Source organism: Glarea lozoyensis (assembly GCF_000409485.1).
Source record: "Glarea lozoyensis ATCC 20868 chromosome Unknown GLAREA5, whole genome shotgun sequence".
NCBI classification, from domain to species: Eukaryota; Fungi; Ascomycota; class Leotiomycetes; order Helotiales; family Helotiaceae; genus Glarea; species Glarea lozoyensis.
The window spans coordinates 1,882,533-1,895,281 of NW_007361000.1; the positions used below are offsets into that span (position 1 = coordinate 1,882,533).

General features: G+C 45.7%; 3 protein-coding genes across 3 annotated transcripts; 1 reads left to right on the forward strand and 2 right to left on the reverse strand.

Moving 5' to 3' along the window:
- Window positions 1-1,029: 1,029 nt before the first annotated feature.
- GLAREA_04807 (RNI-like protein) lies at window positions 1,030-4,988 on the forward strand (the record flags this gene model as incomplete). The annotated part of the gene is made up of 6 exons (XM_008087184.1): window positions 1,030-2,267; window positions 2,355-2,586; window positions 2,634-2,877; window positions 2,925-3,215; window positions 3,268-3,578; window positions 3,627-4,988. The coding sequence occupies 6 exons, from the start codon at window positions 1,030-1,032 to the stop codon at window positions 4,986-4,988; spliced, it is 3,678 nt and encodes a 1,225-aa protein (XP_008085375.1).
- Window positions 4,989-6,379: 1,391 nt separating this feature from the next.
- GLAREA_04808 (Tetrahydrobiopterin biosynthesis enzymes-like protein) lies at window positions 6,380-7,383 on the reverse strand (the record flags this gene model as incomplete). Its single annotated transcript, XM_008087185.1, has 2 exons — window positions 6,380-6,637; window positions 6,691-7,383. 2 exons carry the CDS (start codon window positions 7,381-7,383, stop codon window positions 6,380-6,382), a joined length of 951 nt encoding a protein of 316 aa, XP_008085376.1.
- Window positions 7,384-8,251: 868 nt separating this feature from the next.
- GLAREA_04809 (FYVE/PHD zinc finger) lies at window positions 8,252-11,784 on the reverse strand (the record flags this gene model as incomplete). Its single annotated transcript, XM_008087186.1, has 7 exons — window positions 8,252-8,565; window positions 8,652-9,117; window positions 9,868-10,317; window positions 10,397-10,429; window positions 10,488-11,046; window positions 11,123-11,150; window positions 11,211-11,784. 7 exons carry the CDS (start codon window positions 11,782-11,784, stop codon window positions 8,252-8,254), a joined length of 2,424 nt encoding a protein of 807 aa, XP_008085377.1.
- Between the last annotated feature and the right edge of the window lie 965 nt (window positions 11,785-12,749).

Below are 12,749 nucleotides of genomic sequence, written 5' to 3' on the forward strand. Positions count from 1 at the left end.
ATGGCGGAACATTGTCAACATAACTACACAAGCTACGACTATCTCACAAAGATCTCGGGCTTGAATGAGCCAGATGATGTGGAGAATTTGTAGGGCCGCTTGATGGCGGTAATGTCGGTTGGCTCTCAAGTATATGAATACTGTATTGTAAACATTGTCTTTATCTCGAATCCAGGGTTCTGACCTCGTACTCCTGTGCTCCGTTGATGGCAACCAATAGATAATGCAAGTAAAAACACAGGGATTTTGTACTGATTTGACGCGGAGCACCAATCACAGGAAAATGTCTGACATCTTCACGCCCACCGCCCACGGCCGTGCATGCGGAGCGTCATTTCTTGGCCAGCATGCCATGCCAGGAGCTGCAAGCACACATCTAGTGTGAGCAGACCGGATTCAGTGGCACGCCTAACAAATCCCAATTCCAAACATTATTCACCTGCAGCTTTTCCCGTTGTTTTCGTTAAGCCCAATTGCTTTGCTTGTTTGGGTCTGCCAACTTACAATGAATTGCGTATGGTCTGACTACTCAACAGCCTACACCACATTCTAGCTCGAACCTTAGCCAGCACACCCCCCGCTATCTTAGGACACAACTAATCGACGACACAGTCCCGCGCTCTTCAGATCTGGGAAATATGCGGCAGCAGGCTATTATCAGCAGTCCCCTCATCTTTTAAACTGCAATTTATTTTTCTTTCCGTCGAACAATTCCCAGTTGTCCAGGAACACGCTCCTTCCAACTTCGATATACGATAGAACAAATTCCTCACCCCAACCATCATTACCGCCAACACTCAATTCTTACCGTGTAGCGAAAGGTTTTCTTTATATTAGCGGCGATATCAAACTCAGAATTCAGATCGGGCTACTGCCGCGTGGAATTTCCTTCGGTACCGCCACGAAAGCTTCTTCCTCCCGCGAGCAAGCGTTGCGGATGTCTCTGTCACAAGCAGTGTCTCTCGATCTTCAGTAAAATCTGCGACATTGCCGGCAGACGGACAATCGACGACCCCTTCCACTTCCCTGATGGCGCCCTCGGGCAAAGACGAGAGCACGAAGAGTCGCCGTAAGAGTCTCAATCCATTTACGAGGCATTCGTTGTCCAGTCTTTCGAACCTAAATACAAACGTTGGGGATGAGTACGCTACGATTGGAGAAGGTGAGGGTGAGACGCAGAGAAGGGAGAGGAAGAAGCTTGGGAAGAGACACTCGGTGTTTAGCATAGGACCTTCTGCTAGTCACGAAGTTGGCGCTCCAAAACAGGACGGTTCCTTGAGTCCTTCGCACAGCAATGGCTCTCACTCTCCGAGAGTACGACCCCGGACACTTCAGAAAGGTCGGCCGACCTCTATATTCGGATCTCTAGGGAAACGCTCGATGACTTATGTCGATGAGGAGGAGGTAGACCATTTCGCTTCCTCTGCTCCGGAGTCGCCTTGGGAAGACGGGCACCCGGAAGGTGCCACAACGCCGAATAAGACTGTGCTATATCATGGGGAGGTACAAACAGAAAGTGGCATGTTTAGGAAGAAGAAGGAATACCTGGTTTTGACAGATTCATATCTGATACGGTTCAAGAGTCAATCGAGAGCATCCGAGGTCTTCCCCTCAATTCCGCATGCCTACGGTCGTGGAGGCGCAACGAGACATCCTTCGACTACTTCTGTAGGGTCGTTGCAGGAGGTGCAGTCAAATCATTCACATACATCGGCGGAAGGAGACAATCGAATTCCTTTATCACAAATTGTTACTGCATACCGAGTAGAAGATGGAAGGCCATTCTTTACCACCGAGGTAGTATATTTAGATGAAGATTACCACGGGGTTGGCTCTATACAACTTATGCTTTACGATCCTACAGACGCAGACCTTTGGCTCTCTTCAATCCGAGGCGCCGCCCAGAAAGCGAGGCTTCTACAGGAAGAGCCTTTTCCCGCAAGAATTATCAAATATCTCGTACGCTTAGTAGAGGGCTTGCACGATTACGATCCCAACCATTTTCAGGTCTTCCGGGTTGTCAGAAGAGCCCCGCTTGTGAAAGGTGGAAAATCAACCTCATCCTCAGACGATTTACAAAAGTTGGCTGGAACGGTTTTTTATATGGTTGTTGGGATCAACAATATTCATCTGATCCCGGTGCCAGATTTTAGTGATTCTTCCAGGAGATTACTGGCCCCTAAGGCTAACCGGCATACTCATGGAATCGTCACCCTATATAGGATCAATATGTTGAGTGGGGATGATAGATTTGAGCTTGCTTTCAGGTAAGAGTCCTTGTTTGATGTTTGCTCGCTATAGCAGTCGCAGATCTATGATTGAACTTGATGCTAACGTATGGTTCCATTTTTCAGAATGCCATTGCAGCCCGTAAAAATGTTAGAATTAGCTGCATTTGCCAGCTTTGATATTGTGGCGGTTATCAATAGAGCATGGCAATATCTCAAACCTCTGTGGTTCGACCGCAGTTTCCTGCTGAAGGGTGCAGGAGATCAATTGCCTCTCGAAGATGCTGTGCCACTCGTTGAAGCAGAGGAGTACGGTGCTTTTGACAGGACTCTCGTTGCTCACTGCATAGCGTACAACGTAAGATAAGCTCCAAATGCGACGAGAGATCCACTAACATTCTGTAGTGTAACCCAGCAAATGTACAGTATGCAGTTGATTGGCACGTTGAAGACGCTCCCGAATTTCGCCTTTACCCTCCTGCGGTTACGCCAAAATATACCGTTTATGAATTATTAGCAATTTTCCGCTCACTTCGATACAACAATTCATTCAACTCAATCTCATTTCGAGACATAGACTTACATAGTATGCATGGCATGATGGATGACTGTGGGACTGATCACGTCGCGTATACCAGTCGTAATGGGAGTAAGTAGAATTGTTCACATGTTGAAATCCCATGCTAATGAGATTAGTTCCTGTGACACAGTACTCCAATATTAATCCACAGGCTCGATCAATATTATACCGCGAAGTTCAGGCTCTTGCGTTAAAGTCATCTAGTCTGCGCCGCGTAGATTTTACAAATACTTTACCTAAAAGAAGACCTACAGATATGTTCGACTTGGAAGGTCGTGAAATCGAGAAAGATCCCGGTTGCGAGATTGTTGGAGCATTATTACCCCTTTGCGGTAAAAATCTTACTAGTATCAGCTGGATTATATTGAGTGGAATAGAGCTTGGAGAAACGGATCTCGAAGAGATGAGTAAGTATTCTCAATTTGCAATGACGAGATTTGTCAGCTAACGAAGCAATAGTACCTGCACTGAACGAGAGAGGGTCTCAAATCCGAGCCATTGAGTGCTCACATTGCGGGCTCACCGATCGGGGTATTATTCAGTTACTAGGTCATTTAGAAAAGCAAAACGCCTCCCTCGAATGCATCAACATCGCCGATAATTCTGGCCGCATCGAGCCTGACAGATTTTCATCTTCGATGAGTCGCTTTTCTCGAATAAGGAAGCTTGATTTATCGAGAATAACGAGAATATCAGGAGATCAGCCACTCTTTGCTCCTGAGGTTTTACTGTCTTGGGACTTGGAGGAGCTTATCATGAACGGTATTCCTGTACGAGCTGCTTCCCTAAAGAAAACCAAACTTCGCTAATATGCATAGATTAACGACAAATCTCTTGACGCGATTGCTACATATTTGGCGAGCGACAAGTCTGATTCACTAAGAGTTCTTCAAATGGAGCAGTGTAATCTTAATGGTAATCATGTGGCTTTGCTAATGAGAGCAATGGCCAGGGAGGCAGGGCAAGCTCGGGAATTACAGCTTCACGTCAACGCTAACAAGCTGGAAAAGGGTGTTGGCGAGATTGCCAAAGCTATCAAGGAGAATCATACACCATCACACTTGGTCATGCGAATGATCGAGTTCGAGAAAGAAGATCATTTCAGACAGATTTTAGAAGCGCTGCGGACGAATACGACCATTCGGTCACTAGATTTGTCAAAGGCCTCTTTACCGTATGACGCAAATGAGCTCACTTGCGATACGTTACGCCTAGTTTTCGCTGAGAATACAACGCTCCAGGAGCTCGATATTTCAGGAGAACAGGCCCATCTAGAGGTGACACGATTCGGTATTGGTCTCAACCATGGTCTTACTGGATTGAAGGAGAACAAAGCTCTCAAGGTACTACGAATCGAGTACCAAAACCTTGGAATGGAAGGTGCCAACACGCTGTCATCCGTTTTGGAGCACAACAAACACCTGACCCACGTCCATTGCGAGCATAATGATATTAACCTGCAAGGCTTCACCATCTTGGTAAACGCCCTTGCGACAAACTACACGGTGCTTGAATTCCCATTCATGCACAACGAACAGGATGCGTCTATGAAGCGCATTAGCACGAACATGATGGAGACACGAACTCAGGCACAGAAAATGAAGGACGATCACAACAAATCCTCAGTCCGCCGATCTTTGTCGACTTTCGGTATCCACAAACCCATGCCAGCGCAGGATTTGACGCCCCAAGATGTCGATGCTGTAGTAAGATTACTTGCCGAGCGGTGGGACACTCAAATGCAGCGAATGGCCATGTTCCTCGAACGTAACCGAAACATCGCTAATGGTATTGAGCCTGGCCCAGGTGACGGATATACTGTTGGTGAAGAATTTCTCCGTCCTACGACCGCCATGAGCGATAATGGCATACTCGAAACTGTCCTTAGTAACACGACTCCTCGCGCCGATATGCCGAACCCTGTAGACACGCATATGAATGCCAAATTCGGTAACCTAGGTATCTCCACAATTCAAGAGGGCGATGGCGAGGAGAACTCGTTCCAGCATCCTATCATGCCGAGATATGGGCAGAGGAGTATGTCATTCGAGATGAACGATGATGGGGCAAATGATAGATTACCTAGAATCCGGCGCCCGGATGGGAGGTTCGAACCGTTAGAGATCAGGGAACATGCTCAGATGTTCTCGAATGGGGAGTTTTTCAAGATGGAATCTTGAGGAGCCAGAGTGTGTTTGGTGTTTTGATTCGGGAATTGTGTTTGGGAATTGGATGGTGGGTGGGTATATGGTGTGAAAGGGCATTAGTGAACTCTCGTTACGAGGCATTTTTGGGGCGTTTTCTTTTTCTTTTAAGCGGTTTTGTTTGGCATATTTGAGGATGGGATCGGTTGAGAGAATGATACCTTTTGATGGGTTTTTACACCCTGTCCTAATCTTTTGTCTTTCCTTGCATTCCTTTCTCTCTTTCGTGATGGATGACTCGGAATGAGCTGCCTAAGTTTTACTCTCGTTTTCTCTGTGTTAAGAGACAAAAAGAATTTTTGTTTGCTTGGAGTTTGAGGGCATGGGTATGCATTCGTTTAGGGGTGTTTATAGAGGTTGCCTTTGTGGTTATGTCTTTCGCTGGGTGTATATTGGAGGATGTTGGGTGGGAATTGATGGATTTTGATGGGGAAGTGAGTGGAAGGTGTGAAGTATTTAGAGGTAGTGATGGTTCGTATTTTAGAAGTGTTAATAGACCAAATCAGTCAACGAATGTTTACAGCAGGTGGAGTCGAATTTATGCTTGCCACAGCCAATGAGTGCCCCCGTTTAATGCCATAGAGTTTACAGCATATCTATCACCTGTGTCATCGGTCCTTCTGAAATTGGGAAATGATTCAAGATATGTTTCTAGGCAACCATCTAGGTTTAAATTTGGTAGCTTGTTGTACGACGCACCTAAAGTAAACTCGTAGTACACGAAAGAGAATCAAGTATCATTCGTTTCTAGTTTATTGCAATTTGTATGGTCCTCTTTAGTAGGAGTGTTCTTAAGTCTTGTTGAAGGCCACGTCTAGAGTAGATGGACTGTGCTGTGAGGCTCGCGGTAGACAGATGAGTGGTAGTCGAAACACGATATTTATGCGATTGAGTTGACTAAATATCGTATATTTAGTCGATTAACTTAGAATAGCATAATATATCCCCTTCAATAAATCTAAGTAACTAAGTCTTCCCATATTATTAATTTTATTATTTAAAGTGCTAGATCTGCATTTCTCGCAGATCAAGTAATGTTAGATAGTATTTCTAAGATCTTTGAATTCTTGAAAATAGCGTTTTTGTTGGGGGCTATCGTTTGAGTAATTGATGTTCGAGGTGAAGTAGCCAAGAAGGAAATGAATATGCCGCTTCCGAAGCAACTGTCTTGTGTCTTTTTCTACGTGGAAGGATGAATCCGTAGAAAATAATTCTTTTGTGCATATGTAGCCATAGAAATAACCAGCTGCTTCGATTGCACCCTAAAGAGCCGAGTTCCAGTTCGTTTCCAATCTTTTTACCAAATTCAACGAACTTTAGCCTTGCACTTATCAATATCGAAGCAGCTTCCGATAAGAAACCCATCCTCACTTCCTAGATGCGTCCCACAACCCCTTCGTTATCGAATTCTTTGTCGGGTCTGTGTCAACAACCAACTCAACACAAGGTGCATCAGCCATTGTAACCGCAGTAGGCTTTTCAAGCCCTACTTTGACGACGGGATACCCCCAGATTTTGGTTAACGAAGGGTATTCTGGATTGGCAACCACAAATTTCTCGATGATTAAGTGGCATAGATGTGAAGCTAGTGATTCTAGCGTTTGGAAGGATGATGCTTCAAGTATCTGGCGCCGAATGATCAACAGTGGACTTAAAATAATAATGGCAGAAGACTTACAGCTGTAACGATTTTTTCTAATTCGACATAAGCATCGTTTACAGAGAACCATCTATCCAGCTCTACATTTGCAACGACCATTTGTTTTGCAAGTCGTTCGTTTGAATTCACGCCTATCAACGTTGGGATTCTCAAATCATGAATTCGGAGTGTTGAAGATATGTTCTCTAAAAGGCAAGTCGATGTATATGTTGTTGATAGTGTTAGACTTACACCCGAACCGAGCAGCGAAGCTTTAGGCAGATGTACCTTGGTCGTTAGGACATTCATAATTTCTGGTGTAAGAAGTGACTCTGTCATTCCCGATATGCCTCGAATGAAAGGATCCTCGTTGCCAAAAAGGTAATTCTGCAGCACACTCACAATCGCCCTCAATCGTTTTTCTCCTGCGAGATCTGGTTTGAAAAGCTCGCATGCTTCGAGAAGAGTTTTACTCAATGTACCGTAATGTACTGTGCTTTCTGTCACAGCATCCTGTTCTGAAGCTGTATTGAACGGATCTCGTAAATGTACAGAGCAGGATATGAGAACTGGCTGGTTTTTATTCGGACGCCCCCAAGCGTCTGTTCCTATGGGAAGGGTAGTTTGTAGGTTACGAACGTGAATGGATGCTGGGGAGGCGGCTATTCGGCTTTGGATTTCGTGAGTGAGGGCTGGCGAGGGCCGCGAGGCCGTTTTTGGTTCTGAAGACATATTCTAGTCGGAAGCGAAGAAAGATATGAGAGATCGAGACTGAAAAAAGATTTGCAGGGAATGATCGAGTGACTTGTGTATGTGGTATCGTGAATGTGAGTACCTGTGTCTAAATAGAAAAGCCTTTCGCTTAGGTAGTAGTGTCATGTGATTGCTCTCATTTTGTCTCTGTGTCAACCTTCGACATACATGACACTTTACACGAAAGTTTGCTTTATTAGCTCAATCTGAAACCTGGTCAAATATAATAACAATTTCAATACCGGAGATTACAAACATGACCAAAAACCTTATATACAAGATCTATGTGACCAATCTCGAAATCCTTGCGAGATATACTTCCTCACTATGAGGATTGAGTAAAAGTAGGTGCAACCCTCAAGTTCTATACTTCGCAAGGAACCATATTTTATTTCTAGTCATGAGTTTCAATAGTGGTTTTAGAAAAAGTGACATTGTTGCTAGAAAAGAATTGGGTGAAGAGCTCTTTACGACAGAAAGTCTATAACTGGTGAACTTCTCGGAGTAGTTTCCTAAAGATTATTGCACATATTTTAAACTTCTTCTTCGTCAGGTCCTCCCTAAGTTTTTAATAAAACTTAGTTGCACTCTGCCTAACAATACATTTCTACTCTCTATCCTCACTCACGGAGGACAAAATAAGTGTCAGTTACCTGCCCACTAATCTTTAGTCTAAATAAGTCGACTTAGAATAGAATTTAAAGAAAACTCCTTTATCGTGTTGAGACTTAAGCTTAACACCTCTATTTCGAGATAGCTTATACTAGAGCTAAAGCCTTTTAGACCCTCGCCCAATCCCAATACGTTCGATAAAGATCTCCTGGTGGCGGCCGCCGCGACGCCAAATTTATCTCTCCTTCTGTGGAACGAGTGTATCTTGCGTAGTCGAAAACTCGATTCCCTTGACAAGCAACTTGAGCCATATTTTCGCCTCTTGTTGTTTTTCCTCTGATTCCTGCCTATCCACCATCACGAATTCAAACAAGTCCGCCAAATGCTCCTCAGGCTTCAGTCGAACCCCAGAACTCTTCTCAACATCACTGGCTACGCACAATTCCAAGCACTCTCTGCGGATGGCTCTCAAGAATTTCCCATGAGTCCAGAACCAGCCCCTATCCCACACTGCGCGCAACTCCAACAATATCCCAGCAGAGGCAAAAGCTACAGGGGCAGTAGGTCTAGCGCATCTCTCGGAGAATCAGATTCTTGTTCTATCAAGATGTAACACTGCCACATAAGGTGTATACAGATGATCTTCAACACATGGTATAGTCCCGTCGTATACAACGAATAGCGACGAGACAAGTTGTCGGCCAGCCCGTTGATATGGAGTTCTGGGTCTGCACAATACCGCAGGAAGTAGTACGTGTAGTCCGGGTAGTGTTCTTGTGGCATTTTGTCTCTCAAATTCTGACGGAAGGCATTTACCACGTCGGATTGTCTGTCCGTTACTCCTCCAGGCGGACATGCTTTTCTGTAAGCCAACCGATAAACCACGATAGAAAGCATGTTACTTGCGGCATAGACTGAGAAAACTACCACTACGTCGGCTGTGTCTCGAAAATTGAATTGCTTCACCCAAAAAGGTAGGTAACTGTAGAATACTAGACACGCGACCAAAAGCATGCAATAAAACGTCGACAGCACCGGGCCGTACTCGGTCCACGCTAAGTCCAACTGCTCCGCAATACATTCTTGAATTCTGAGTTCTTCCTTCTCCGAATCAGCTGGTATAGTTGGTGCTGAGATGGTGCAACGCGGAAATGTATTGTAGGAATGGCTGAAGGGGAGCTTGTTTCATAGCATTACGCCTGAGTGAGATTCAACGAAGGATGACATAACAAGTCATATATATAGCGAGGAAATCAATGTGTGAAAAGAAAGCAGATAAAATGTAAAGGGGACAGCAGTGCTCAATATGTATCGACACGTAAGGCCAGAAAACCGTTAGGTGACGGGAGGGGTGGAGACTCATAGGGAAATGAGATCAGAGCCAAAGTTTCCAAGAAGCCAAAACCTCTAGCGAGAAAAAGTTCTGTTCACTCCCAACAAGATAACTCATAACTGTATACACCTCGTGATCTGGGTGAAATGCTCACATAAAACATCTATGTGGTATCTACAACGACCATCTAAAAGACAAACCCCCAAATCCGATGACATATTATATCTATCCCCACGTTACCATGCAAGCACCAGATACCAGTCAAATGCTTCCAATGCCCCAAACAGAATGAGTGAAGAACAACCGCTCACATGCTCGCTCGAAAAACCAAAATCTACCCCGCTTGTTGAAAATCATGCATATACCACATCTATGCCAATGCTTATCCTCGATTCATATCAATAACCGGCACCATGCTGGTGCACAGGACACTGTCCCGGCTTAGAACCAAACCAATCCCGAATACACCTCAGATGAAACCGACAAAAACATTCCAGCCGTCCCATTTCGACACCGACTTCGAATTCCTCGAGACAGATAGTACATTCCGCATCGTCGACACAATCTTTTTCGGTTGCGATGTAGGGAAATACGCCTGTCCTACGGACCGGTGTCGATGACGAGGGGACGGATTGCTGGACTGTAGGTGTTGGCGTGGTGGCGACAGAAGTAGAAGATTGAGATGGTATAGGTCGTGCGGCTGTTTGTGGTGCTGGAGACGTACTAGGTCCTTGCATTGCTGATGCAATACAAGATTCTACATGTTTGGAGCGAAGAGCCTCGAAATTGGGTAGTGTGCGTGAAGGTAGTTCTCGGTGGCACACCCAGCATTCATCCTCTTCTGGTATTTGACGCCGTTGCTGTGGCCGAGGTGGTAGCGGACGTGACTGATCTGACTCGCTTCTTGGTATTAGGCCTACAAAGCGCGGTGACGATGCAGCAACGTTTGGAGGACCATGGGAGTTGGCCTGAAACAAATTGTATAAGCAAAAAGGATTTTGAAGCATTTTTCGAAAATAGTAGAACAGGAAAATGAAAGGCTCATACCGTGACTAAACCCCCACGGGAGGCACCTCCAACCTAAGTATCATCAGTCTTTGCACGTATTGTTATATTTTGAGGGAGGGGTTTAACGCACAGTACTGCTCCTGGACCGAGCTTCCATTGGGTTCAGTCCGAGTCTAGGATCTTCCCTATGCGTATATGAGGAACCCCTGGGTGGGAAATTCTGTGAATTGCTGTAATAACTTGATGATTGATTGGGTGGTCCTAAAATGCTGGGTTCTCGTGGTCTCCTAGGTGTGCTTCGTAGAGCGTCCCGTACCGAAATAGGCGTGACCTGTCGATTAGGTTGATTTTGAGTTCTTTGATATGGTCCATATGAGGGAATTGCGCCACTAGCCGATCGGCCGTGCCTACTAGGCTGCGAGAGAGATTGTGGTATATGGCTTGAATTGGTTTGTGGAGGGGCAATGTTAGGGTCTGGGACACATGGGTTGCATAATCGAACACGCTCACCACCCCCGAGGCCCGTAACTTCAGCAGAACTTCCTGCGCGAGCAGGGTCCCGAGCAGGACGTGTATTAGCACTGTCTGTCGACGTGGATGTGCTTTCAACAGGAGGTTGAACGATGTACTGGTAGGGTATCGTAATCCGGTGTGGTGAACAATTCGCGCATACAACACGCCCGCACTTCCTAGTCAATTATTAGCAAAGACCCCACTTCGAAATTGACGCTGCCACATCTGGATTTTTTTCTGCTATTAACTTACCTACAATGATGTTTGCGGGTAAAAAAACCTAGTGGCAGTCAGCTAAATACACAAATACACATTAGGTAGCGAAGAAAGTCACACTCACTGAATTGTGAGTTGCAAATAGGGCAATAAGTGGCTTCTACATCCGGCTGCCACCTAGGCACAACAACTTCTGATCGTCCTGACGGAGAACGTCGATATCTAGATTGACTCGCTGGGGGTTCTCTCGGCTCGGTTGGTGCATCATTGCTGTGGTTCGAAAGTGCAGAATGCATCGACAGTCGGGACGAAGCCGAAGAGGAAGCTCGGCGTAGCTCAGGGCGATTGCTGCTTGCAATAAGTCCTGTATCCTGTGTGTTCACTAACTCGTCACCAGTACGGGCTTGGGAGGCAGAGCTCCCCCGGCTTCTTGATTCACTAGTCGTTGTAGACGAACTGGAAGTTGATAGTGGCATTTCTTGATAAAGTTCGCCGGCGCTCCCTAAATACCCAGCTTGACTCTGGTCATTCGACGCGCCACCAGAGGTTCCCCCAAAGCCGCTATAAATGATCTCTCTTGGGTCCACCGTAAGGCCGTCTTGTTGGGCGTTTGGAGGAAAGGGTGGTAGAGGTCGATCGAGTCTTAGTTGATCTGCTGAACCCGCAGCAGGAGTCGGACTACGATTTGTGGTATCCATCTCGGATATGTTGTGACTCTTTTTCTCAATGTTCCAACCTTATCCAGCAACTGTAATTTCGTGAACAAGACCAGAGCCTTCCTTAGTCCAGGCTGCTCGTCAAGATTGCGGCGATCCTAAAGCTAAGGCTTCAATGATGTGGAAGTTACTGCAGCTATGCCAGGCTGGCAAGCTCAATCTGAAGTTTCAGCACAGTCCGCGAAAAGATTCCCAGGTTTGGTCACTTCACGGAAAGCCTTTGCGCCGAGCTATGCTTCCACAAACGAGACAGTCGATATATTCAAGGCTTTCCCTAGCCTCAGCACTTCCAGCCCAGAGCACGCGACCAACCGCACAAGGCCGATATAATCCTCGACTGCCCTTCCTCTCTTGCCGGTTCTATGCTATGGATCCCAGCCTGAAACGCAAGTATTATAATGTGTAGCCTTCAGCTCGTTGTGGTGTATCTAAAATCCGTTCGTGCGGGGGATAAACACTCGAATAATCGCGGCTCGAACATTCGATACTCGACCTTGTGGCGAATTACTATCAACAACCCTTGGTCAGCAAATGTCTCTACTCAGAAGGGTAATCGTGTGGCGAACCAGGCGATCGCAATAATGCTTAAATATACTTTGCAAGCCGGTGTTGACCATAATACAAGTTGAGTAAAGCGTAGTGAATAAGTTGGCTGCAAGAGCTTGTTCCGCACGTCGACCAATCTAGATTTTGCGCATCTTGCGACCGTGAATTATATGTGCCATTCAGACTTCCAACTGCTTAATATGTTATTGGCATGTACCAGTGAAGCAAATAGGTTCATGTAGGAAATAGTAGGTACCTATGGGTGCACAAGAAGCTTAGTGTACAATTTACCTTATCTTATCGGCTCATGCGATATTGACCCTAGGTGGTGCCTTAGGTTGTATCAATAACCGCACTCACGGTGGACAAAATAACTGGCAGTCGAAACACGGTATACCTTC